General features: G+C 40.2%; 1 protein-coding gene across 2 annotated transcripts; it reads left to right on the plus strand.

Annotated features, from left to right (window-relative positions):
• The first annotated feature begins 86 nt into the window (after positions 1 to 86).
• iffo2b (intermediate filament family orphan 2b) lies at positions 87 to 27,675 on the plus strand. 2 transcript variants are annotated; one of them, XM_075461363.1, is made up of 8 exons: positions 87 to 1,127; positions 18,935 to 18,995; positions 20,107 to 20,202; positions 21,627 to 21,797; positions 22,537 to 22,685; positions 22,974 to 23,175; positions 23,308 to 23,406; positions 24,443 to 27,675. In XM_075461363.1, exons 1-8 carry the CDS (start codon positions 652 to 654, stop codon positions 24,674 to 24,676), a joined length of 1,488 nt encoding a protein of 495 aa, XP_075317478.1. In that variant the 5' UTR covers positions 87 to 651; the 3' UTR covers positions 24,677 to 27,675. The 2 variants fall into 2 exon arrangements, with proteins under 2 accessions (XP_075317478.1, XP_075317479.1); XM_075461364.1 differs by having other exon boundaries at positions 89 to 1,127; positions 23,004 to 23,175.
• The last annotated feature ends 230 nt before the right edge of the window (positions 27,676 to 27,905 follow it).

A 27,905-nucleotide genomic window follows, 5' to 3' on the forward strand; every position in this document is an offset into this window, starting at 1 on the left:
TATAGGGTACTTTTGTGATGCCTTTCTTCTGAGTGTGAAACAGGGAGAGGCAGGGGGAGGGATGTGGGAGGGGTTGATATAGGTGATAGTGCCTAGTTTAGCACTTTGCAACATGATCCACGGAGAGGCCGGGCTCTGCGGTGCTGCATCGCGCCACATGGAGACCGGATAGAGCCACAGTAAAGCGGGGAATGATAAAGGAAAGAAGGTGGACCATCTTTTTTCTCAGTCGGCTGGCTTTATGAATCCGCACAGCATCAGCAGCTCCTGACGAAGCAGAGGCACACTGAGACATGAGGGTGACGGGAAGGGCTGCTGGTGCTTATTGCGGTCTGCGTCAAAACTCCCGTTCCTTCAGGAGATGATGCCCTCTGTGCCTTTTAAAGGACTTTTTTGGGGTTGTTGTTGTTTGCTACCCACGCTGCAGGGGTCCATGTTAGTGTCACGGGGGTAACCATCAAGCAGGGACAGTAATGGTTTCCCCATCTTCAGCATCTGCATTTTGAGGAGAGACGTCCTGTGGGAGTGGGAATTTGAAGGAAAATGCATTGAAAGGGAAAAAAAACAACAGGTTAAGTTGTTGTCATTAAACAAGACAGAACCTTTGTTGTTTTTTTTCTTATTTTTCTTAGTTTGTTTTTGTGTGCCAACATGAGTTCGCTGTTTTTCTCCGACTCTCTGCCCGGTCCGGTCTGCAGCGTCCCCACCGGGTCGGGCGCGGTGACCAGCGCCCTGCGAAACGACCTGGGCTCCAATATCCATGTGCTGAAAACCCTCAACCTGCGATTCCGCTGCTTCCTTGCCAAAGTTCACGAGCTGGAGAGGAGAAACAAACTCCTGGAGAGCCAGCTGCAGCAAGCCCTGCAGAGACCGCCATACCGCCACACTTTTACCCGTGAGGTCGCCGTGCAGACCGACGGTCCCGAGTCCAAACTGCCGGGCACCATCTGGAGCTTCACCCACGTCCGGAGGCAAGGGGAGCGTTTGGAGACCCTACGCGGACCCGGGGTGACGTGGACGCACCCGGACGGAGTTGGGGTCCAGATTGACACCATCACCCCAGAAGTGAGGGCACTGTATAACGTGCTGGCTAAAGTCAAGAGAGAGAGGGATGAGTACAAGAGAAAGTGAGTAAAATGAGCATAATTTTAAAATGATTAAATCAGTTATAATTTCTTCATCAAACGGTCCATTTAGAGCTGGTTTCCTGATTTGCAAGGCCAGGATGTGACCACATCTAGAATGTGTCATCTGCAGGGGAGCAGCTTGTTACAGTGGGGCATGTCTCTTTTTAAATAGACCACTATCCAACTCACAAGTCTGTGGGCCCTTAAGCTACCATCACAGCCTTCACATCTGCAGTTCTCTCATGGCCTGCATTGACTCATTGTGGCTACCCTAACTCAACCACACGTCTACCAGACATAAGCCTGCTGACCTCTGGGCCATGTCTGACCCTTACAACACCTGTCATGTGCCATAAAGATTTAATTGCCAGAAGTGGCCCAGATTAGGCCCAAATACATCTGCTGTCTGTGTCTGAATAAAAGGAGAAAAAGTCACCCCAGATACTGTCATTTACAGCGCCGTTAGTCATTTCTCATTAAACTGATTCCACACTGCAGTCGTTCAACTGCTTCATGCGCAAAGTTTGAGTCATTTCGTTTCGACCTGTCTGTTTGCAACACACGGACTTGTTCTGCTGTGGTGGCACATGCATCTGGGATTATATTCTCTATTGCTTTTTGAATATAGACTCATTTTGCACATGTTAGGTGGATCACATTAAAGCTCAAATGACAAGTTCACTGGAATTTACTAAGAAACTATTTTGAATTCATTTTGAGACATTCTAAAATAACATCTCCCTGTGCGAGTGTGCAATACTTTTATCTGTTTTAGCTTTTTTAGACATTTTTGTTGCAAAACAGCAAATCGTTCTGATAGAAATAGATCATTGGATCATTAGGGATGAAAATGCAGTTTTATGACAGAGAATAGTAATGAGTTAAAGAAACTGCATGAATCGACCTCTCACTTTATGACTTCTCACTTATCAGGGACTTTTTTTTTCTTCCCGTCTGAACGTTAATGGCCATCATGGCTCATCTGACAGTGCAGTGGAAAAATGACAGACATCACAGCGATAGAGTTACACTTGGAGCTATTTCCCATGAAGGATGTCAGAGGTGAGGGGCTGCTCAGCATTTTGAGTTGAGCTGGTCCTGCTTCTCTCATGCTTCTGAGGAAATTCCTTTGCATGGCTCAGTCCCCACCAATTGTTCTTCTCTGAATCATATTAATCAGGCTTCCTTGAGGACTGACCGCAGCGTCCCAGCCTGCCCTACGTCACTACTGGCCGGCTTAGCTCACTACTGGAGGGAGATGTGCCAAGCAAACCGCCTGCTTCTGTTCGCCGTCATGACTTAAGCAGAGAGGCATTTTAACAGGCCTCTGTCTGCTTGGCGAAGTCGCCTATGACGACCACTGACTTCCCTGTGAGAGCACTGAGTCAGTCCACACAGAATGTGTGTGCTCTCCCACTCCTTTGGGAAACTGAATATCCTGTCCAGTCATCCCCTATAACCCCAGCATATCCTTTTTTGTGCATTCCTGCCGGACAAGATGAACAGCAGTGGCTGGGATAGCTGCCATATTGAAACCTCCTACAGCTAAAATTCCATGTCTGGATATCTGTAGGCAAAACTAGAAGCTTTTGACTTTCTAAATCATCCAAACAGACTGTTCTAATGAATTTCAAATATGTTATTGTTCCACTTCTTGAACGTACATTTCCTCAAAATTGTAGCTGTTAAGTTGCTGTGAGGTGGTTTTCTATCATTGTGACAATTCTGCAATAAAACTATTGAATTATTTTTCCAAGTGGAAAAGAGAGGACAAAGACACATTCTTTTGCTCTTTTCTCCTTTCCTCTGGTCTTTTCTCCGGTTTCCCTGCCTCTCTTTTCCCTCCTTGCTCTGAGCTCAGGAATTGCATCGCTGCGTTCACTGCCTAGTTGCTTTCTTTCTAAATCCCCTTTACTACAGTCACGTTTCAGCATTCAATCCCCGAGCCCCATCTTGTTGTGCCTTTTCTGTTATGTACTCTTTGTGTTCAGCCATTCCTTCACTCCACCCTCCTACAGGCCCCCCACCCCTCTGCTTCTCTCTCTGTCACATACGGACTGCTTTGTAAGGCGTCCTTGCTCCTGGAGGGCCCCCCTCCCAGAGCAACCACACAGCCCTGTTGATTTATTAAAGTATTACAAGTGTGGACACACACAAGAAGATTGATGGCTAGTTGGACTGATTCTGATTCAACCTCTTGTGCTCGTATCATGAAGTACTCAGATATTTATTTTCTGTCATTTTGTAGTATGCCTCGCTCTGATTGAGAGACTATTTTTCTAAACCCGAGGCAAAACAGTGCACAATTTATTACACAGATGCTTAGGAAGTTGCACTTTGAATTTAGCTGGGGGGCTGCTTTATGGAAACGCAAGTGCCAGGATAATGGTGAGAAGATGGATCAAAGAACAGTAAAAAGGGCACGATTTTCACTTTTCTACATTGGAGGAATTCTTTAACCTTATTTCAACTTGAATTGAACCCCTATACATTGTTATGGTGGTGTCGAAATGGTGTGAACAACCACAAAGCTGTTTGCAGACATGATTCACTCCAATTAGTAGCTGCAAAATCTGTCATAAATAGAATGTATAGTTTAGAAAGTTAGTACAGTGCTTTATAATCTATCAGCAGTGTTGAATGCTCATCTTCAACAGTCTGAGACAGAAAAATAAGCTTTTTGAAAATTGCTGAAGATATTAATACAAAATGACATATACAATGAAATGAAAATGAGGAAAATTTGAAAAAAATCGAATGAGTTCAGTAAGAAATTGTATATATCTCTAATCTGACATTTTCTTGATTGTAAATAGTTTTTGCTTGGATTTATTTAATGTTTTAAGAAAGTTAGGATTTAAAGACGCTTCTGAATATAGTTGACTTAATTTTTCCCTCTTTATCTTGTAGAAATACTTTTCATAGAGCTACAGCCTTATCCTATAACACCTGCAGTTTTAGACGGAGCTATGTCATGAGTCATACCTTTACTAAATCGTAGAATTACAGATCTTTTATGGTGCCTGGTTCCATATTAGTTCTTAAACTTTTAGCAGAGATCAACTGTTTAAAGTTCAATGCTCTTAAAAGATCTGACCTGAATTCAATTTCTGATCACAGAACTCTATTGTTCTCTTAAAATTACAGCATGTATTTGTGGATTACTCGGCTTTTTCATTTTTAGAACATTGTTCCTTTTTATTCGCGTCTCTTATTCCTGCTCTAAGGCAAGAGCCGAACGGGGGTTATGTGATTGTGGCGATTTGTCGGTTGGTCAGCAATTTTACGCATTAACTGCTAATCCAATTTTTGTAAAACTTACTCGAGAACTGAAATATAGACAAAAGAGGAAAACAGTGAATTTCAGGTCATACTGGGATCACTTTCATGAAAATTGAAAAATACAGCATTGACATTAGCTCTCATCTGCAGAAGTGTTCCTGCTCACTAGTGTTCACACAGTGCTTCCTTTTGTCTTTCACATATGCTCACGTACACTATTGTCCCACCACCATCTTCGTAAATCAGACCACCAGCTTATGTGACAGTGGACACTGGGGTTACCTTCTTCCCACACTGATAAACGACTAGCAAAGCAGGATGGGTACAGTCAGTGCCAGTTTTCCTCATCCGCACTTGTTTTATCCCACTTTATCATCATTGAGGCTCCAAGAGTAATTATCATCAACATGCAATAGTGTTTAAAGTCCATGAAAACAGTAGCTGACATTGATGAGCATATCTTACAGCTGATAACACACTGCAGGTTGACTGAACACAGATAGTAAGTCCAGCAGTCGCTGACAGTTGTCTTTATGTGACCAGAAAGGCAAATTGCACATTTGTTTAGAATTTGCATGTTATTGCAGACAGCTTTATATTATAGATAAAAACGTATGCTAAAACGTTTCAAATACTGGTGTGAATACAGATAAGTCTTGCCTTGTTAATTTACAAATAATAAAGAATATAAGGGCACTTTATACAGTTGATGTTACTGTAGTTCACATGACTTTTTCTTGAACTGAGCAAGAGTGGGCTGCAGCTTTTGAGGCAAGAGAAAGCCATGGTGCAGAATAATTAACAGTATTAAAACCTACTTTAGGCGCCTAAAATTGCTGTGTTTTAGATCTACTTTATATCTGTGTAAAAGGACACGTCAGAGAAAAGCTGCGGTCTAGTTAGGATTTGAGCCGGAGATCCCCCTTGATTACTCTGGCCAACCCTAATTGGATGTTTATTCCATCAGATTAGAGGCCAAACAGCTGTCTTGCTGGATCACAGTGTGTATGTGATACAGAACATACAGTGAACCAGACCAGTTTCTGAGCCTCCTGGGCCTGTTCTTCCTACATGAATAATTCACATGCAGCTGAATTTAGCTTGTGTGTGGATCAATGCATTGAGATTTCAGTGGAGACACTTTTTCCGAGGCTTTGATCTTGGTTCCTGGTTTTTGAGGGTTGAGAGGCAAAATTTAGTCTCTCTTTTGAGGGCAGGATTCAAGCTTGCCTTCCTGAAGAACAAGAACTAATTATAAGTTGAGGTCGACTGCGGTTCCAAAGTTTAAGGCAGCATTGTGTTTCAAATATCATATTTATTCATGAAGAGCATCGTGCTGCACTTCAGCCTTTCTGTCTGTGTGTCTCTGGTGCTGACCTGCCCTGCTGATAATCCAGGCCGTCTATTCAGGAGAGGGATTTTCTCTAAGCCGTCACCTAGCATCGAGGCTACAACACCCAACCAGCCCTGCGCTGTGTCCTGGCACGCAGCCGCTGCGCTGCACTGGGGCCTCTTGAAGTGGAAGACTTCCTGCTGCTGAGATACAGCGAGACGGAGAGAGACAGAGCTCAGCTTTCAACAATGAGCTCCAGATAGGAGTCTATATTGTTTCTCTCTTCCTGTCTGCGGGCTACGTTCTATTGAGCTCACAACTTGTTTTTGTATTTTCAAGGCAAACAGCTGTGTGTGAGATTATAGGTATTCTTCATCATTTCAATGAATTATTATCATATGGGTACCCTTAGAGGAACCACTGAAAAGGCAAAGTTGTTGATAAGCCTAACTCTCTTGAACCATACACCATTGTCATCTAAAAATAAGCTGATGAGCCACGCTTGAACGGAGTGACAAAGTCTTCATTAAGACAAGTTTATGTTTAATTAAAGGCTCTAAGATGGCACAACATTAGATGGAAAGAAAATAAGCACTTTTCTTCAATGCAAACTTGAACTCATAAACCAAATCTTTTTTCACTTGAGAACTATCTGAGAATGACCAGTTTTTCTGGGTCAACCACTTACAGCTTATACACATACTGTGTGTCTGCGCATATGCTGCTTGAGATGTGGGATTGCGAGCATCTTAAGTGTTTTGCTTTAAAAAAGTCAATCAGACCCCAAAGAACACCCCACGTACATTGCTTGAGTAATTTTTTTTAAAAACTGCGCAGAGCATTATTAAATTTGGGTGGAAAACAGAGCATTAAAGGTAGGGTAGGAGATCCTGGATTTTGAGTCCTGCGAAGCTGCATTTTGAAAATACACAGGTAAAAAGTCCCAACCCTTTTCTTCACTTTCCCCCCGAAGGCACGCCTCTAGAGTACATGAACGCGCACGAGCACGAAGGTGCATGAGCGCTGTTCTGACAGCAAGCATCGATCGTTGCCGTATTTAGTATTTAGTATATGCTAACTATACGTTTAATAATGCTAGGTGCTAGCCAAGCTGGCTCTTGTTTAGCTTCCTGCCAAGCTTCGTTCACGGAGCAGGGTACGGGCACAGGGGGAAGGAGGGGGAGGGGGAGGGGGAGGGAGGAGCAGATTGCAGTTTGATAGACGGCATCAGTATCCAATCATTGTGAACGGTCCGTTCACAATGATTGGATACTGTTTTTCCTAGATTGTACGTTCTAGAGGCCACTAAAACTTTTCATATTTGTGTCAAAACTTTTAATTAATTGGTTGCAATGAGGGTGTGAAGAGTATTTCAAGCAATATGTAAAAAAATGTGCCAGAAAAAGATCCCCTACCCCGCCTTTAATAGCAAAGACTGCATCTCCAGCAGACTATAGAGCTACCAACATGGCTACCAACATTTCCATCACATGATGGAATACGGCCTTTTCATTGGACACGTTTACACAAAGAGAAAGGAGAGTAGTTTTTAGGGACTCAAATGATAATTAGTACAAGGAAAAGACTACAGTATGGCAACTGATGCTTTGGTTCACTCTGTGCATGTGTCTGGAGCTCTCCTCTGTGCATCTGTGCTTGATTATTCATCGGTATCGATGCAGCTGAGAACAGTGGTGCAGTGCCATATTTAAGTGAGCAGGTATGCACCTCTCACAGAGGGAGATAAACCTGACTGTAAAGCAATTTAGTTGGGAGTTGTTTTGGACAAGCACAGATAAGTCTTGCAGCATTTGCAAGCAAAGTTTGTTAGGTCCGTAATGATCTGTACAAACACTTACTTAAGCCTAATTATTTACCAAATGTCTCACATTCTTGTTCAGACCTGATCAGTTTTAACAGCTTACTCCTTTTCAAAAGATGGAATGGTGATACAGTATGCAGACTCATTTGCCTCTATCTTTCAAAAGCTTGTTAATCCAGAGGAAAGGCTTGCTTGCCAGGCACCTTAGTGAAAAAGCACATAAAGTCACATGCATGTCTTTGGGTAGTATATAACGTTGCACATGTGATAGGAAGATGGTGTGCGAGAGTCTTGACAGCAGTGTTAAATCTGTCTTCTACACACTTGACCTTAAAATACAGCCGACCACATGTGTCTTTCCTCTGGGCTCTTCGGTCTTATCCTAATGTATTGAGAGATAAAATGCTTTATCTGTCCTTGGCAGCATTTCATTTAAAGCTTTTACAGAAACTAGAAGTATCTGTTAAAGGTGCTAAATGTTAACCAATCCTTATGAATAAAAGAGCCTGAGAGTAATTCTGTAATGTTTTTCTGGTTCTGCTGAGATTTATTTAGATTAGTTATGTATTTATATTCATAACCAGCTAAAATAACATTTGAAATATTGAATCTGTTTATCTTATTATACGATTGAGATATTTTTTGTTTGTTTTGCTCTAAAGATACAGTGGAATACAAAACTTTGGGAGACCCTTGTTAAAGGGTGTCAAAGTGGTTTGTCATCTATTTTAGTTTCAAAATGATAAAGAGTAAAGTGCATGTTCAGCTCCTATTAACCTCTACTTTGTGCCACTAAGAGTCTTACGGATCTTTTGTGGGGTTGGAAGGGCGTTTTCTTTCGTGAAATTCTGCACCATTTTGTCCCCAAACAGTCTCAAAACTCACTGTGGTTAAAACTTCAGAACTGGTTTCCATAAGGCCTCAGGCTGTTTTTATGTGTTCACTTGTAAACTTCTAATAATTAATGTGGTTAAGATGCGATGAGAACCCTCAAGATTCCTGTTAACTGCCACTTCTTTATGAAATAATGAAAAATGAAGAAACAGCTACCTAATTATGCTCTGCTCTTTTCTTATAAATTGCTGCTTTGTCTGCATCAGTTATTTTACTTTAAGGGATAAGGTTTGAGCTTTGAAATGTGCGTCCCAACAATTGTTATCGTCAAGCCAGATCCTAGAGAAGCTAACTAAGGACTGAACTCAGAACTTTTTTTATGACCATTACATTTACATGGCTTTTTTATTTTTTCCATTTTCACACTCTGTGTAGGGAGAAAAAAATGGAAAAAAAAGTTTTTTCGAGAGAAGTCTAATTTCTGCACATTTGACTTGTGTAAAAAAATAATCAACAGGTTTCCTTCTCTTTGTACACTGTACAATGGTTTATATAGGCATACTGTGGGATGACATTACCTGCTGATTGACCGTTGACTGTGAGTTGAGTCGAGCATGTGTCACATGTCACTAGGCTGGGCTATCCATCTTGCTTCACTGTTCAGTTATGAACAATAAAAACAAGAACTAAACAAGCCCTTGTTGTAGTGCTATTTATGTATCAGAGCTATATGTGGAAACGATTTCTAAGAGGAAAATGAGAAGAATGTGGACCTGGTCATAGCTAAGGAAAGGAGGCCAATTTAGAATGGTACTTTTGCAGAAAGCGCTCGGGTTTGTTTTGCCCTACACTGTTGAGGTTTGCTGAGAGGTGCTTCTCAAAGTCAAGAATGCTTCTTTGTTAGAACGGATAATTCCAAGTCACATAATTTTTTCATCGAAGAAAAACTCCTTTCTTGCTTTCTGAAACCACATAATGGGACAGTCGAAACAAGTGTGTCTAAGTCACAGCATCACTTACTTTGTCCCCCCAAAACAACAGCCAAACGCCTTAGATGACTGTTAGTTAGCTTGTAGCTGTTGGCTAACAGGCATTTTCCCAGCATCTGAGCACAATTTGGCGCTAACAACTTAACGATGGTTACTAATATGGCGAAAACAAATGAAAAATTTAAATGCATATCACACCAATTTGGGTCCATCCTCTGCATTCTCTCCATCTTTCACGTGTCAAAATTCACAAAATCATCCCTAAACAACATGACGAAACCATCTTATGGGCTGGATTTGACCCTTAGTACCTTTTACAGTCAGTTGTACATGATCAATTGAAACATCAAGAACCAGGTGTGTTTACCTGGAAGCACAAAGGACATTAGTGTGCTCTGGTTGGGATGTCTCCTAGCTCCTTTATGTGTCACATAACTTCGCCGTACACACCCTGACCAGTGAGGCTTTGTGCCAGAAGAGAACATCTTCATCCTCTTTTCTTTTTCAATGGGACGTCACTCCCAGTGCAGCTCCACCCAATCGTTGCCCAGGCTTGCAGACTTTTCTTTGTGTGCTTTTTCTTTTGCACTTAGAAGAAATCGTGCAAATCTGTGCCATTTGTCAAACAGAGCATCCAACTCATAGCCCATTATCAGATTTTAAACACACTAGTGTTGTTTGTCCCCTTCAGCGAAGTGTTTTTTTTTTTTTATTCTTTTCAGTCCAATTAAACATCTTTGTACATGTTAAGTCAGTACCCAAGAGCCTAGAGCTGTTATGATCATGCTGTTTCATGGGCAGGAGTAAATTAAATCAAGGGGAATGTCACAGCTTATCAGTATAGTAGTGTGATCTGTTGGTGAAGGGTTGGGTGAGGTTGCAGCGAGGGATGTGAAATCTGCAGGGAAAGCTAATTTTCTGTCACAGTGCTCTGTTACTCCTGCATAGGGCACAAATGGGATGCACAGAAACATTGATCCTTGTAATGAGTTGTTTTTAACAATTCTGGGAGAGAACACAGCAATGTAAACTATTTTAATTCGATGGTTTCAGGACATACTAAAAAATTATCTGTTTCGTACCGAGAAAGTAGTTGACAAAAGAACATGACAGCACAACTCATGATTTGCAAAGTTATATCCGAGCACATCAAGAGACTTCTGGAATGATGTCCTTTGGACTCATACAAAAGGACATTATGAAGCACCGCAGCAAATCTGCAACAGAATGGCTGAAAAAGAAAAGAATCAAGGTGTTGAAAAGGCCCAGTCCTTAACCTGATCAAAAGGTTTCTTAATAAACACATGAACAGATACCCACAGACATCAATGAACTGAAGCTACACTGTAAAGTGAACCAGAACCCCTCCACATTGATGTGAGAGACAGATGTGTCACAGAAAATGATTACTTCAAGTCGTAGCTGCTGAAGGTGCTTCCACAAACTCTTGAGTCATGGGGTGTACTTAGTTTTTCACACACTGCTTCTGCAATTAGCTTAGTTTTTGTTAGATAATTAATGATACGCTATAATATGCCATCTATTGTTGGTCATTAGAAGTTGCACTTTTTCACGTGACTTTATCAAGAACAGAGCGTACAAAACAGAATCTCACTTTCAGGTATCATTATCAAACTCTTGTTGGCACAAAATCATTTACATCTCAGCCAGTTCTTTCCACAAAGACATGTAACTGCCAGCTGTCATGCTATCAAAGCCAGAAAAAGTATTATCTTTGGGTGTGTTCACAGCGTAACCACATTTGCAAGTTCCTTCAGATAAAATAATTGTTGCCAGCACTATCAGTTAAATAAGTTATTATCCTCCTCTTTTTTTTCAGAGCATTCTAAAGTCAGACCTGTTTCTTTCAAACAGCTAGTAATTACTTGGGAACACCTTTCTGCCCTGAGGCCAAAGAAAAGGGTGGTAGGACAATTAGATCATTCAGGTTCTCTGTGCAAACAAGTCAAGCTCACACACCTTTGTTTTTGGGGAAAGTCAGTTTTGTGGGGTCAGACATGTTGAAACATTAACGCTGCCAGGTCATCATGCCGGGAGGATCTGTAGGTGTTGAGCCAAACCTTTGGATCAGCAATGAGTACTTTATTATGGCTTTGCTTTGTTCCACGGAAGATTAGGAACATCATTCCGTCATTCATTTGATTTCTTAATGTTGCCCTGTCGTGCCACAACTAGCCCATGGCGTTGTTCTGCACATACATATTGTTGTTGCTTAAACATTTAGACAGAAAACATCCATCATATTCAGAGACCACACATGCATTTGTACATACAGTATATACTGTATCCATTGGTAATTTCCCTACACAGAGTATATCCCTAGTTTGCATTCCCCTTTTTAAATTTAATCAAATGCTGCTACAATTGCATTCATGCAAACAACTGCAAGATGACATAATACTGTGCAAAGTTTTTATTGCCTCAAGACATTGCACTTTCCAATTATTAGATGTAAACATGTTACAGTCATCATGCAGTGACAATTGAGCATTTTTCATAGTGAGAAACCACTTCAGGTCCCTTTGAACACATGGTGAAAGTGGTTAAAAAAAACAACATGGGGTGGTCGGTGGCATAGTGGGTTAAGCAGGCGCCCCATGTACCGAGGCTAAACTCCTCGCTGCAGCTGGCCCCAGTTCGAGTCCTGCATCGGACGGCCCTTTGCTGCATGTCTTTCCCCCTCTCTCTCTGCTTCCTGTCTCTCTTGAACTGTCCTGTCCATTAAAGGCATAAAAGCCCAACATACTGTGGCTTTTTTTCTGAATGATATTAAATGAGCTGGGGCTAATTCAATTACGTTCCAATTAAAAAGAAATCCAACTCTGTCTGCTATAATCACATAAGAAATGTGCAAAATAAAAAAGAAATTAATATTAGAAAGTTACAAATAAGTGGGGGTTGATTTGCTGCATTTACTAAATATTGATCTCTGCGCATGATCACCCACTGTTGTGCAGTTATGTGACCATCTGCATGTCCATGTTGATGTGTTAAGCACATATGGATAGCTTGAAACATCTAATAAATCAGTTGAATGAGTTTTCATTGCTGCGCTTGCATGCAGCTTTTCCACTTGTCTGACATACTTATGAGGAATGTTGTTTCAGATATCCTTGAGGACTTTCTGATGTTCTTCTGGTTTTTAATGATCTCGAGTGTATTTCTGTGTCTTCATTTGTTCACAGACTGACTGGATGATATTTTGGTCATATCTGTCTGAAAGCAACATACCATAAGTGCAAATTTACATAAAAATATGACACATATAAGATACAAATAAAAAATACAGATGAAAGATAAAACTAAGTGTCATTTAGAACTTGAAAAACCTTGTGCAATGTACTTCTCTTTGAACCTCTTAGATTTGAATCGTATTTGTTGGTATTTTCTTCCTGGATAAAATGTCACTCAAAGGTAAAATTCTCAGTACAGTACCTCTCACAGCTACTAGGCCTTAGATTAAAGTGAGTTATATAAATCGTAGAGATATGGAAGTGGGAAAAGAAGACTGGTTATTTATGTGGTTTTTATTTCAGAAGAAAAACGTATTGGTCCCTGTAAGGTAAAGTCTCCACACTGTGCGCTGATGTAAATGAGGTAATAAAATCATCTAAATGTGCAGCTGCAGCATCTTCAGGATATATTGCAATATACTTGAAGCCCATATTTGAACCAATATCCTTCAAAGTAGGAGTGCCAACATGTTTCAGATGACATGTAAGAGCTCTTCAGTCCATGGTCACTTAGCAACACCAACAGGCCTCTTGTTGGTGTCTGTGTCCTGTCTGGGGTAAGAGGGTTATATTTAAGACTGCTGATCCTTGTGGAGCATAAAGCATAAGAATTGTTTGTCAGTAAAATCTAATCTTCTGTGTGCACAGCTTACATTTCTGAGTGGACCAGGAATTCATCTGCATACATATCAGATGCTGATTTCCATGGGAAGAAGATGTGGTTACAAAATGTATGTGTTTGTGTGTGTGGGTGTAGTTATAGTTATTCATTGAGGTCAAAGAGGGATTTTAATCAGAGAATTGAAATGAGTCTTGACCTTGGGTTACTGTGTCCTCAGCAGAGATCCTCGTGCAGCCAAATGGTTGGATCCTGAGCTGCTCCACGTACCAGTCTGATCCATTTCACACAACTGATTCATTGGTCAGCCATATATGTGTCTCTGTGGGGTCTAGGGAGGCTATAGATTACAGAGCATGCCGACATTCAATCAATGACCTACTAAAGTTGTAGTCAGGTAACACATGTGTCGCTGCCTCTTTTCATGTCTCTGTACAACAGATATGTATTCACAGTACCCTCCTTAAAAGATAAGATCACTGGAAAAATATGCAGAAAATATTTTTTATATTCTGTGTAACATTTAATGGGGAATGCTGCTGTCATGGAGAAGACAGCTCAGACACACCTACAGAGAGCCATGGGAGAAATTACGTATGCTCTGGACCCTCGGATGTGATTTATCATTGCTGTCAGTTGCCTCATTGCATACATGCTGCCTAGCTCCATGAAGTGTTTGTGCTGTCCGTAGCCAGATGTATCGATCCCTTCTAATGTTATCATCCGGCCCTTCCTGCTTTTTTAATGCCTGTTCTCATAAGGATTAATTGTCATTAATGTAAGATTCTCTTTGTGTCTCATTTCAGAAAAAGCACATGATGATTTGTGCCTTTACATATGTTTGCTACTTAAAATGAATTAGGTCTTTACTAACAAAGATGTAAAGTGCATTAATATTATTTTACAAATCAAATATTTGTGGCTACTTTCAGCCTTACTCTGTATGATAACATTTTTACTGTCATTGTGTAGTAAATATGACTGCATATGTATCTTAATGCAGCAGAGAAACTTAACTTTCTAGACTGTACAAACTTTATAATTTAATACAGCAATATTTCCCCTTTAAGAAGTCATTACTTACCTTCTAACTCTGAAAAGAGACAATATGGGTAAGTAGGGTATAATTTCAAATGAATAGATATGACATTGTAGTGCTACTATTGATTTCTTGCTTTGAGAACATTAGTTTCAAGAATTACTTTGAATAGAATAGACTTTCAGAACATAAATCTAAACATAAAAAAATAAAGTTCTTGGAGCATCCTGTTGACATGTTATTCACATGTTGTTGTTTTTTTTTTTACCATTAAGGCATATTATATGAACAAACAACCTGGAAAGTGAATTATGAACCTCCACAAAACTCAAACTGCGTATGTTTTTATTACCATTAGAATATCCCTGAAAATAAATGATTTTGATGTTTTGTTTTGACCTCTGTGAAGTCTCAGTCTACCTGACATTAATCTGATAGATGGACAAAATATGGATCCGTTTTTGTACATATGCATAGAAGTTGATCAAGCCTACTTAAACTATAAAAAGATAGGGAAATAATGATCTCAAAGGTAAACAAGTGCAAAGGTTTCACTATCCATCACAGATCTTACAACAAATCATTATGAAACTAAGATGACTCTAAACTATACCAAAAGTTAAACAATAAATCCTAAATCACAACAAAGGTATTGTTTTGACATCATAAAGTAATTTCAGATAAATGGCTTCAGGAATAGAAGGGACTCAATCTGGTCTTACACATAGGATCTGTGGTTGAGCTTTAAATTTGATGCCTTGTGACTGAAATCTTCCTCGAACTCACTCTTTCCAGCACAGTATAGTTTCAACAGGGTGTTGTATGGTTAAGAATTTAATTCTCGATGAGCTACAGAGGCTTTGTGGTATTATACGCACCACACCTAGTTTTCCCAATACTCCTTTTGGTATTTACTGCCTGTTGTATAAGATTATTATTCAGACGCACACACAGGAACTGTGCAAGCTGAACAGCACACAAATGTGTGATGGTTAAAGTGATATTCAGTGATTTGATTGTCATCTCCAATCCTTTGGTTCTGGCACAGAAAATCCAAGCATCAGTCTAAATCACTATGAGTGCTAGAAGAAGATTACATGAGGCAGGTCACAAAATAGAATCAAGTTCCAGATCATTAGTTTTTCACATCTTGATCCATGTATGATGTTTTGAGACTGTGCTGTGTCCTCAGGCACGGTAATGGGAAAACTGTCTGGCGGCTCGCATGCAAATATAACTTCCATATACACTGAACAAAGAAGGGAGTGTTTGTTGGCAACTGTTGCAGGTATGTTATTGTTAAACAGACAAAAAAATGTATGAGAAATGATCACATTCAATTCCAGTGTTGCAACTAGCATCTAGTAACTTATTACCTAAAGTTTCAGTTACAATGTTGGATTAGATGGAGCATAGTAGTGCACAGTGACTACAGAATACACAAGTTGGCTTTAAACTATCTAATTGGGGAAATACATTTTCATTCACACCCCCAAAAGTGAAAAAAAAACAGCTTTAATTCTTGTTGCAGTTTTAGGTGTTTTTGTAGGCTGAAGGAGCACATCTTCAATATCACAGTTTTGATTTATTTGAGATAGACTTCAGAGGATATGTTTGGCAGCAAACAAATGACTATGAGGTGACACAGGCTCCAACCCTCCTGCTGCCTTTGTCCTTGTAAGGAGACTCACAGCGTGTTCGTTTTGACTCAGTCACGCCGAAAGTACAGGATGACCAGAACTACTGCTAAGCCAGAGGCCGGATGGAAAAACTTTGCTATGCTGTAATCTCACCTTCGTTTAGATCAACCGTTTTCATCTGGTTGCTGATGAATATTTGGTGTTTTTTTTGCTCTGACTTTTATGGATTACTGATTTCTAAAGTGGAAGTACTTACTACTTAAGTGACTACATTACCTTTTTGACAGATGACATAGCTAGCTCTGACATATTGTTGATAAGAGGCTTTCACCTCGTGGGCATTTAATTGTGTTGTCCAGTTATCACCCACAGTCTGAAAGGAAAGGCCTGTGCATCAGGCTAGTGATGCAGATGCCGTGACAAGTGTGCGTCTGCAGAGGATGTGGTGCAGTTGTGAACTCCCATGACCTCAGCCAGAATCCTGCGGCAGACAGGCTGAGTGTTGTGGACACAGTTAAGTACCAGTGCCAGCATTTTTAGAACAAGTATTCAATCGCAGAGCGAGCTGCCAAGCCCCACCAAGGAATACTTCTCTCTAATTTGACAGTGTATATTCAGTAGGCTCTGAATGGAAACAAGGCTAAGTTTTGTTGTGAAAGTTAAGATTTGTGGTTCTCCATGGAAAAGGCTATGGTTAAGCTAACAACCCAAAATTCACCAGTGGTCTTCACATGTCAACTTTCTCTCTTCTAGTCAACATAAATGGTCTGGCATGCGCTACTTGCACCGGTGCACACAAATCCTCCCACAGCTCGCCAGATTTCCTCCAGCTTTCACACACACAGAAACCAACTTTTGTTTTTCTACTCTCCATGTGGCTCTCAGTGGCTCATTGTCCCATGGGTGTGTGCTACAGCGTGGTTACTGCATACTTCTGAATGACTCTCTTCTTCATTCTGAACTTCAAACTCTCTTTTGGGAAGCATCTGTGACTCAGCACGGCTGCTTTCTCCCACAAGATAAGTGTATATTGGGAGCAGGACTGATGCAGAAAACTGATCCCTCTGGGCTTTGTGTGCAACACATGCAGCAAGACAATTAAATCGTCTCCTAATTTTGTTTATACATAACTGCTGTGGTGCAAAAGAATCATATGACGAGAGGGAAAGAGAGATGGAAACAAGAACTGTCTCTCTAATCATAGCTTGCAGCAAATAGGAGGGTCTTGCTCTTTATTTTTAGTAATGCCAGTGATGTGACTATGAATGTCAAATGTCAGTAGGATTATGGGTAAACCATCTACTGACTGTCATGAGCTACTGTACAGATATTAACGTTCCACAGCTGAGGAATCCTATAACCATAAGGTTGACATTTAAATTAAATGTAAACTTGTTGCTGGATTGAATTTGCTACACATATTTATATAAACCTCAGAATAAAATGTATTTACTTTAGTGGTTTCCCATATATTTTCAGCTAGCATTAAACAATGCAGCTAAACAATGCTAACGATGGTGTTTTTTCACCATTGAGATGTGATTAAGTGATTGTTTACACATGCTAGCATGCTAACAAGTTACACAAAGATGCTAAACAAAACGCCATCCTTTCATCCATTTTCTAAACCTGTGTAATCCAATTCAGGGATACAGGAGCCTATTCCAGCTGCTATTTAGCAAAAGGCAGAGTACACACTGGACAGGTCAGCAGTGCATCGCAGGGCCTAAATAAAATAACCCCCAAGCAAAATGACAAAATGCAGTGGAATTTATGATCCATTTCATTGGGCTTGTTTATAATAAAATGTAACTACTCTTATGGAAGAGTAAATTAACCATCAAGTTATTGTATAATACATTGTTATTACATAATGTGTTGTCTCTATAGTTCAATTCATAAATTTGACAACTTTAACTAAGTCAAAAAAAGGTTTTGCAGCTCAGTTTGTATTTTAACACCCACTGTGAGGGACTTTGGTAGGCTTGAGCCTTTGACTTCAAAGATACTTGACACCTAATGCCGAGGCCAAAATTTAAATGTAGTGTATTAAAATTGTCTGCCACAAGAAATTTTTGTTTTTTGCAAATTCACAACAAATTCCTCATCCATAATAACATCCATGGTTGGAGAAAAATTGACATATTCAAGTCAAACAAATCAGCTTTTTTAAAATGTGTTTTTATGTGTAGAAAAACTGAACATTTGTATTACTGGAAGCACTGAGTTTAGGACTTGGAACTTGACTTAGTCATTTACTTCCTTGCATAAAAGAGAAAAGAACTTATCATTGTTAAATTGTTTACAGCTAAACAGCATGTTAGCATTTTCAGGGATCTTAATAGCACGCTGATGATTACCGTTTCCCTTAAAGGATAAAAGTAGCCTCACAGATACTATAGCATCGCTACCCTTGTATAATTTTGTATTCTTCTAAATCTGAATAGCCAGTAATGTCGCTGCTTGTTTCGGTGTGTCTTATCTGCAGAATTGGTAATGTAATTAATAATTCAGCCTACTTTATTATCAATAAATATTGGGATTTCTTCACTTCATTTCTTTGCAGTTTTGGTTGCTTGGTTTTATCTCTGTCAAACTTTAAATTTTTTTTTAAGTCTTCCATATTAGAAACAGATTTCCCTCTCCTGAAACTCGTAAGCATCGGAGCGTGCTTGCATGAAGGAATTCAGGCTACAGCAGAGACACTCCCCCTGCAGTAGCTCAAAGGTTCAAAGACTATTCATGAGCAATCTTTGTTGTGTTTGTAAAAGGCTAGTGCTCCATTCTTCTTTGTAGTTTTTATTGAGACAGTGGGGTTGCAAAGACGACAAAGGAGGAAGGAGACAAAAGAGTGAAAAAGGAGGGTGGTAGTGGGTGTGACCCATACTTTAAAGGGCGGTTTTGTAATCAAAGACGATACCATTACCCCGTATGGTGGGCCCCTGGGGGACTGGGTTGAGCAATAACTAACTCACCTCTGTGCCCTGTGTTGCAGATGGGAGGAGGAGGTGGCCAAAAGACAGCAGCTGGAGTCAACGGTGGAATCCATGCAGCAGGTTGGGGAACAAAAACAATTAATTATGTCCTGCTAACATACACATGCACAAATAAACATTTTGCTAAGGACCTCTCACTATGTGTAAACGATGAGCACAAACAGAACACAAGGGAAAGTATGTTCACATACATTTTGAAAACATTGATGAACATGGACTGGAAACAGCCAGGAGCATGTGTCAGATCAGAAAAACCACATTACAAACCCATCAAGAGGAGCCTGCTGGCCTAGATATAGATATGAGCATCAACTATCAACAGCGGTCTAGCATTGTGTTTCTGCTCAGAGCAGAAAAAAGGAAATAGATGTAGAGGGAAAATCAATTTAAAGTGTCACACCTTAAGGCTATACCATAACCGCTTCGCAAAGTGCTATACCAGCTGGTTCTAGTACCTCATCTAGTTGGCATTCTTCCCCTTTTTCTGCTTTTGCACAAATCGATTGGCGATAGCATGTGTGTTTGTCTTGGATTCTGGGTCAGCAAAACGCCAGATAGAGAGGTGGAGTGCCATCCCCCGGAGGGCTTTAACCTTGTTGAGCGCACAGGCAGATGCAGCTGTGTGTGGAAGAGGCAGAAATCTGCTCAAAGATAGTAAATTCAGCGCAAGCAGCCATTTATTGTCCAGGGACCAGAGCCAGAAGACTAATACTATGTACAGGAGAATAACCTGGGCCCTCTAGGGAGAAATTAAACAGTGTTATTCCTTATTTTACCTAATGTATAATTTTACCTTTAAACTACATGTTTATTTAACTTCTCTTTGGTTAGAAATTATGGGAAAAGTGTATTCTTTTAAGCTCCTAAGAAAATATGTAATAAAGACAAAATAAAATTTTGAATTAGAGAACTAAACAGTAAACTAAAGGTACACCAAACTGGACAATAAACATAACAGTACACTCACTAGTCAGAATGTGACATCCTTGGTGAATGAAAGCTTTACTTTTTCCTCCTCAAATTCCTCCCCAAATGTTTGCTATAAATATGTTCAACAATGTGAATGGTTACCAAACTTTATTATGCAAATGAATTTCATAGCAGCGACCACTGTGCTTAAAAGTATGTTGTTGACTTCTTTTGTGTCTCGTTTGATCCCTTCACCACTCAGAGCGCTCAGGAGTCATCAGAGGTCCAGGATGAGCTGAGCGAGAAGGTGGACAGACTGAAGGCTGAACTCGTGGTCTTCAAGAGCCTGATGAGTGACGTAAGTTTTTTTTCGTCCCGAGGCTGATGTTATCGTCTTTTCCTTAAGTCTGACAAAGCTTTCCTTTCAAAAAGTCTTGAGTTTAATTCCCATACTCAAAGCAGTTTGTGCATACGTTCCAACAGCAACCAGACTGTTTTCCTTAGAATTATCAGGATAAACACTGTCATTTGTATTGGTCTAAATAGTAATACACACCCGTCCTCTCTTCCTTATTCGGGTTCATGAAAATATGCAATGCCATAAAGCCTCCAAGACAAGCATTCATTGAAAATAGCTCATATAGCATATAGATCAAGAGCACTTCCTGTTCTGTGCAACCCTGTATTGTTCCTTGGCAGGGGTGCTCTGGAGTGATATACAGCTGTAATATACTGCAGTGGGCCCAGTCACAGCTGGTGCTTGCTCATGGATAAATATAGTCAGACGTTGTTTTGGATACCCCGGTTGTTTATCCTGCTTATCTCGAGTCTGGCATCTGTTCATTGTCAATTTTTCATGTTATTTTCTTTACTTTATTTCATCACCGATGTGTGAATACAGAGACTGGTAAGTGATACACAATTAGAGGATAGCTTAGGAGGCATAGATTGCTTATTGCCTTGTAGAAGTTAGCCGATTTGTGTATTGTGGCGGTGGATGTGTCTTTGGATGTGGTGACCCTCACGTCATTACACAGGGATACTTGTGGTCCTCCAGTTACAGCCAACTCTGTATAAGGGACATAATTGAATGCTCCATATCTGCCCCCGCAAACCTCACCAGAATTCAGTGTTTTGCAAAGTTATATGGACAAAATAAGAATACACAAGTACAATTTTAGAACAGCACATAAGTGGATGTTTCATTGCCTGAGAAAGTTTGGCCATAATAAGCAGCAACAGTGAATTACAGGCTTACAGCTAAAATCGGCAAAAAAACAAATTTCCGCTGATTTTAAAACCACAGTGAAACAAAAGTACAATAAGAATACTGCCAGAATTGATCAAAATTGCATTTAAGAATCAATTCTGGACATCTTCTGAGGGGTAGTCAGTATTTTTATTACATCACTTCTATAAACTTAATGAACTCATGAGGGAAAATGTAATGTGATAGTTCAGATAAAGTTTGGTAACACATGGTTTCAGGTGTAAATGTGAAGTTTCAGGGTTATTAGTTTCAGGCAAAGCAACATTTAAAAGGCAAAAAAGGCACAAAAAAAATAAAATTGTAATGTACTTAGCCGCTTGTTCTGTATATTATTTTTGCTTGGAATAAACTAAACGAAACGAAAAAGTCGTACAGTAAGCCAACCTATGAATTCTCAGAGTGCTTCTTAATACCGCATCTCGTATCGGAGGTAGAATTCATTATGAAATATCTAATAAACAATGCTGGAAATTATTGCTCATTTCATCTAACAGCTCTCCATCCATTTGCAGCAAATGTCTGACCTGGACTCGAAGATCCAGGAGAAAGCCAGGCGGGTGGACATGGACATCTGCAGGCGGATCGACATCACGGCCAAGCTGTGTGATGTGGCTCAGCAACGCAACTCAGAGGACATGTCTAAAATGTTCACCGTCAGCCCCGCCAGGTCTCTCCCAGAGAAGGCGAGTTTATATCCACTGTGGCTCCTAAAGGCGTTTTGCTGTTTAGCAGAAAAACTGACAGCAATGCAGCCGAAATATTAATTCTTCTTTAGAGGAAACATTCAGCGCAAATGAAATCAGAGCCACCAGTCACTCACTGTGTGGCGACTGATACTTTCATTCCCAGCTGATTGTGCACCTAGTGACCCCTCTGAAGCTGCAGGAGTGCATGTTCGCTAATATACTCACCAACATATAAATAGATAGTAGAGCAAGACACTAACAGTACAAAAGCTTACTTATGCACACACACACACACAAAAGTCAAATGCTGATTTGGCATCTTTTTGCTGCACGCAAGGTTATCACATTGAGCCGACATTACTGGCTGAAGCCCAGGTATACGAATCCTCTGTGAATGAAACTACCCCATGTAATTTGTTGTTACATTTAGCTCTATCTAGATCTATTTATGAAGCAGGCTATATAAGTCACAGTAGGATGTGTATGTATACACACAGACACACACATACCACAGTGCACTGAACTATAGTCTGCTTTGTCTTTTGTGTTGTTTTTACATTGAAGGTGCAGTTTCCCTTTAGCTTTATTCAGTTTGTCCTGTTCTAGTGTAATTGAACAGAGATGCGGATGAACCGAGAAACAGAGCAACTAAAATTGTGTTTCGCTGCAAGGTTCTTTAGGTTCTCAGATGATACTCGAGCAAAGTGTGAGTGTATGCCTTCGGCTGTGTTTGCAGGGTGCCATGGCGTGTTGCAGGAGAAAAGAGCGTAAAGTTGTGTCTGATGAGGAGAGTTCGGAGATGGATGCTGAGCCGAGCACTTCGGAGGAGGAGGTTCCCGGATCGCTCAACATAACAGACGAGATGAAACGCATGCTCAACCAGCTGTAAGTGACTTCTCATGCACCAGTTGTGCACTTCAACCAGGAATAAGTCCTCTGTGCTCTGAATGAAGCTGAATGTGCTCTGCATACCAGTACAGCTAGTTTTTAGTTTTGTCTGTTCCCTCTTTTTCCTTCCTGCTCTTTTCTACATTTCTTTCCTTTTCTAGCATCTTTATATGTGCATCTTTCTCTTTGGATGTGACCTGTGCTGAATCTGGTGGCTGTTATACTTGCTTTCCTTCCTTTTTCTCTCTCTTGTCCCTTTCCATTCTCTGCCTCTGTCCCGCACAGACATTGTTCAGATAACTCCTTTGTTGCCAGGCGCGAGACATTTGAAATCGACGATGACTGCGACAGCCTGACGTGGGAGGAAAACGAGGAGACTCTGTTGCTGTGGGAAGACTTCACGAACTACAACGTGCCGTGCGCCATCACCGCGGCAACCTGCACAACCGCCGGTCATTGCGAAAGCAGCGCTGAAGCTGCTGATCCTGTGAGTGCCGTCAGCATCGGTAGCACAGGGTTTTCAAACTTATACAAGTCGGAGTGTATATCATTTCTGTGAACGCTGTGTAAGACATCATCTCATGCATGATGAATGAGACCTATGTCTGTGCTCTCTAAGGATTCCCAGGATGGAAGTCTTGGCAGCCTCATTGATGAGACAGAGTCCCTATTTAAGACCAGAGAGCAGGAGTACCAGGAGACCATCGGTCAGATCGAGGTAGACTGATCTGTGTGTGAATTTGAAGTGAAAGAAAACATTCTGCTTGCACACTGGAAGACCAAAAGTGCATGAAAACAAAACACAGAGTCAAGGGAATACGCCAGCTTGCTGATTACTGTTTGTTAATGAACAGTTGGTCTGTCAGTCCAGATCAAAGTTTTGTGGCAGCTATCTGTTTGATTGCAACACTTTTTTGTCTGCACAAATTCAAGGTACTGAATTTGTAGGTAAGGGAAAAGATCGCAGTTTTAGAAGCTTTCTGGTTTTCATTTGTGGTCTGTAGCATTGACCAGTCACAATGGTTTTTTTTGGTTGCATGCAAGTAAACACCTGGAGAGCAAAAAAGGTGCAACACCTTAAAAACACAGAAATGAAATCACTGAGAATGTTTCACAGTTGAGCTTTTTATAAGCTTTTTTTCAAATATGTCAGCATTCATATGAAGGCTTGGCTAGAATATAATTTATGCCGATATTTACTTGCTTCACTTGAAGCCCCAGACATTCGGTACCTTCACACGCACAGTCAAGTTGAGCCATGATTACAGCTAGACTGTGCAAGTTAATTGGATTAATCTAATTTGTTCCAGTACACATGCACAGGAGGCGAAGCTTTGACTAAAGTATGTCTGATGCAGCGACGCTGTGGAATGTGTGAGAAAATGTTCAAGACATTCTGCCTTTTCTAACTTTCTTAGTGGGAGATCATCAGTGTCAAGAGTTACATTAATGGTGATTATGTCTGATGACTCTGCAGTTACTAAATCTGGATTTTAACAGAGCAGAGTTGACACGCAGTCTTAATGGTCTGATTTTCAATTACATTCTGACGTATTTAGCCAGCTCACTAAAGAAATAGAAAAATATCCAAATGAGAGCAGTTTTACTGGAATTTTGGATATATTCATATACTATTTCATACTGTATATATAACAGGTCGAACATGATAGTTTCTTATAAGTGTCTCAGAGCTGCTGTAGACTCTTTGTAATGATTTTAACATCTGCCCTTTAAATCCTTACTTATCTCTTCAGATGGAACTGGCCACAGCAAAGAGTGACATGAATCGACATCTGCACGAGTACATGGAGATGTGCAGCATGAAGAGAGGCCTCGACGTGCAGATGGAGACCTGTCGGCGGATGATTAAAGGTGGCAGGAACTCTCCTTCTTTCAGCTCTGTGGGCAGCAGCGACTCAGGGAACACAGACGAGATCCAGGACGAGATCTCAGACAAGGACGCGGAGGCTGAAGTCCCCGTTAGTTGATAGCTGTACAGCCGGATGCTGTCCCATCACCTCCTGACTGCTCCTTTTAATCATGGGGTTTAAATGCATATAGAGCTCCACCTGAATGAAGGTGGAACAACCTAAATCTGGGCCTGTTTGACTAGAGTTCTGGCACAGGCCCGGAACTGGTGCTTTTATACTATTTCTGTTGTTTAGAAAGTGGTGATGGGGGTGTCTTTGCTTCAAAACGAAAAAAAAGAGGGAATACAGAAACCAAGCTGTGCTCTCCTCCTCCTGCTGCCTTGCTGGATCTTTGTCCAGGTCTTCACGTCATTGTCGTGAGGAGGAGAAAAAAAATTCTGTTAACTGGCTGAAAAGTATTTTCTACCCTGTTATGGTCCTTTTTTTCTAAAGGAATTGAATACAGTACATATTGTACTCTTCTATTTACCTTAATAAAACACATCCATCTTTTTAATTTGATCATATTAATTTAAGATAGCAAAACATTGTCTCCCCTTGATTGGCACACTGTGTTGTTTTTGAGCTATATGAGTCCAAGTGGGGTATTTACAGTCCAAATTAAACTGATGGGGTTTAAGTGTCTTCTGCCAGTGAGACAAAAAGTGGAAACAAATAGTGTGAGAGTTCTGCTGGTTTCTGAGGGAACTCTGCAGACTTGCCAAAGTTGACAGAGGAAAGCAGCACAGCCTTTTAATGCATCGGTGCACTACTGAAGTTCTATGCAATTCAGCTGGCCGTATTTTTTGGACTGGCTGTCCCTTCTTTTTTTTTTTCATCAGCCTTTCAAGCAAAGCAGATTTTTGTTGTTGTTGTTTTTTAACACGTTTAATAGTCTTACATTAATTTTTGTTTGGGGACTACTCTTCTTCAATGTCGACTGGAACAGCGCCCCCCTAATATAATCTATTAATTTATGACAGTAACCCTAAGTGTTTGGCAGGTGTTACTTGCTATTGAAGAAGACGGTGCATTGCCCTGATTCCAATGAATTACTCTTGTCTTGTACAGTTTATTTTTGCACATCAGCTCATATCAATATAAAAGGATAAGGTCCAGGAGTTGCATTAAAATAACCTGAATCAACTGAATGTTAAATGTAATCAAAGCAAAACAACTCCCTTAAACCTTTTAAACAAAACCAAAGGGACACATTTTATAAAGCTTCTCTTTCACATTTACCGTACATATTATCATTTTTACTCATTTTAAGTAATGACTTGCTTTCTGAAGTGTGATTTTAGTATGGAAGGCTATATATCTGATTGTAGACTGTCCTGCAGGGGGACTCTGTTCCAGACAGGTTGCACTTCCTGCTTTGTTTCTTCCGAATGGGTCTAGAAATGTCAGACTGTACATAGAGGGCTGTAGGCATGCGATCGTATATACCCCAGAGGCCTTTTGTGTTTGTATTTGTCTTTTTGTGACAGATTGAGACGTCCAACACTTTTGCTGTTCAGCGCAGAAACTGATCGACGCATGGTGACAGAGGAGATCTTTTTAATCACGTCTTTGTATTATAACGTATGTACGGTTTGCTGGAACAAAGATTAAGTGCTACTTCAATCTTGAAGTTTCTCAGAGGCAGAATATTAAAATACCGGCCTTTTGTTTAAGCATGTTGTGTGGAGGTCAACCATTTTTTTTTTTATTTGTTCTTTTTTTTCCAAGGTTATATTTTGAACTAAAAAGCTGCAATACAGACTGTGTGATATGCTTTTTAATCAAAACAGTGTCTATTCTAATCATTCTATAACTGTACTTGTGGCAGAAAGCATATTTTTCACTGTTTGTAGTCAGTCTGTTAACCAAAAACTGTGGCGCCATATTCAGCTTTTATTAATTTGGTCATTTTATCGACTCTTAACAGATCACCCGCCATAATAAAACTAACAAAAAAATCAGACAAGAGGTAGGAGGCGCCTCGCTCGAAGAGGACATGTCAAATTTTTATCTGAGTTGACAACCAGCTTGATAAGTCACAAAGAGCCATTCTTTTATTGATACTGCACTTTGCAGCGGGGTGACAATTAATGACTGTGTGGCTGCAACATCCATGAGCAGCAAAGCGCTGCATTTCACGCAACTCTGACCATCACACTAACCAGCCGACCAAAGCAAACATGTACAGTAACGTGACAAAAATGTAAATCAAGCTATGAATCCTGCTAACTCTAGAGTTTTGCACTCTCAGTCTCAGTGTACATGCCTACCACACAGGTGTTAGTTTGCAGACTTCTATATTATTTGGAACAATGTCGCCGTTTTCCGAAAGCAATCATTTGAAGTCAAGTGTATTATCTTCACTCACCCATCTCTTGAAGCAGGTTCCACTTATATTAGTTGAAAATACTGTAGCAACTCTGTTCAGTGCAGCCTGACTGGAGTCTTCCTCTGAAGACCTTTCCAAGTAAAAGCTGAGCGAAAACTGTTAAAAACCCAGGGATACACGGTGTTCTGTTACCTATTGGAAACCTTGGTATGTTTGGCTTTACGAAATAATTTCTCAACCTGACCAAGTTAGAGTGTGTGATCGACATGTATGTAAACTAGGTCCTGGTGGATGTGAATGTTTCATAGTCAAATTAGGTTTTATATGAGCGGTTTATATGTGTGAAGCACTGGGATTATATGGTTGTGTTAACTGTTGTGTCAACATACAGTTTTACATGTTCACCTGCATACACGTCTACTGTTAACGTCAGTGTCACTTTTAATTTCAGAAAACATGCTGGGGTGCAAAAGTCGCAGCAATATTTGGGTAAAAGCTGCTGAACTGTGTTAGAGACTGGTCTGTGTGTTTGCCCCTGCAGGTAGCATCAGGTTGATTTTACTGGCTGATTTATTTAAACATTTTCTTTCTTAGATTAGTGAGTTTATTATATTTGGTTCAAACTATTCATACAATGTATTCATGTGGGTGTAGGGCAGACATAGTTTCAAAATTATGAATGTACTCAGTTGATATTGGGGTAAAAGTAAATAAAGTGGTGGATTGGTTAAAAAAAAATTGCTATCTGGAGTCATTCAAAAAACTGTTTTGTCTCCCTTGTACATCCTCTTTCAAATATAAACATATATATATATATATATATATATATATATATATGTATATATATGTATTTGTATTTAGGAGCCTGCTGTGGCCTTCCTGTTCGGAGTTTGGTGCTTCTAATGAAAGCAGGTACAGAAAATGTGTGGATGGGAGGGATCATAAAGATCAACTTAATTTAACAGACCTTAAAGA

This window comes from Odontesthes bonariensis, chromosome 3, assembly GCF_027942865.1.
Source record: "Odontesthes bonariensis isolate fOdoBon6 chromosome 3, fOdoBon6.hap1, whole genome shotgun sequence".
NCBI lineage: Eukaryota > Metazoa > Chordata > Actinopteri > Atheriniformes > Atherinopsidae > Odontesthes > Odontesthes bonariensis.

Coding starts and splice junctions, on each gene's coding strand:
- iffo2b (XM_075461363.1), top strand. CDS start 652: ATGAGTTCGCTGTTTTTCTCCGACTCTCTGCCCGGTCCGGTCTGCAGC. Junction 18,996..20,106: donor CGGTGGAATCCATGCAGCAG/GTTGGGGAACAA, acceptor TTCACCACTCAG/AGCGCTCAGGAGTCATCAGA. Junction 23,407..24,442: donor AGACCATCGGTCAGATCGAG/GTAGACTGATCT, acceptor TTATCTCTTCAG/ATGGAACTGGCCACAGCAAA.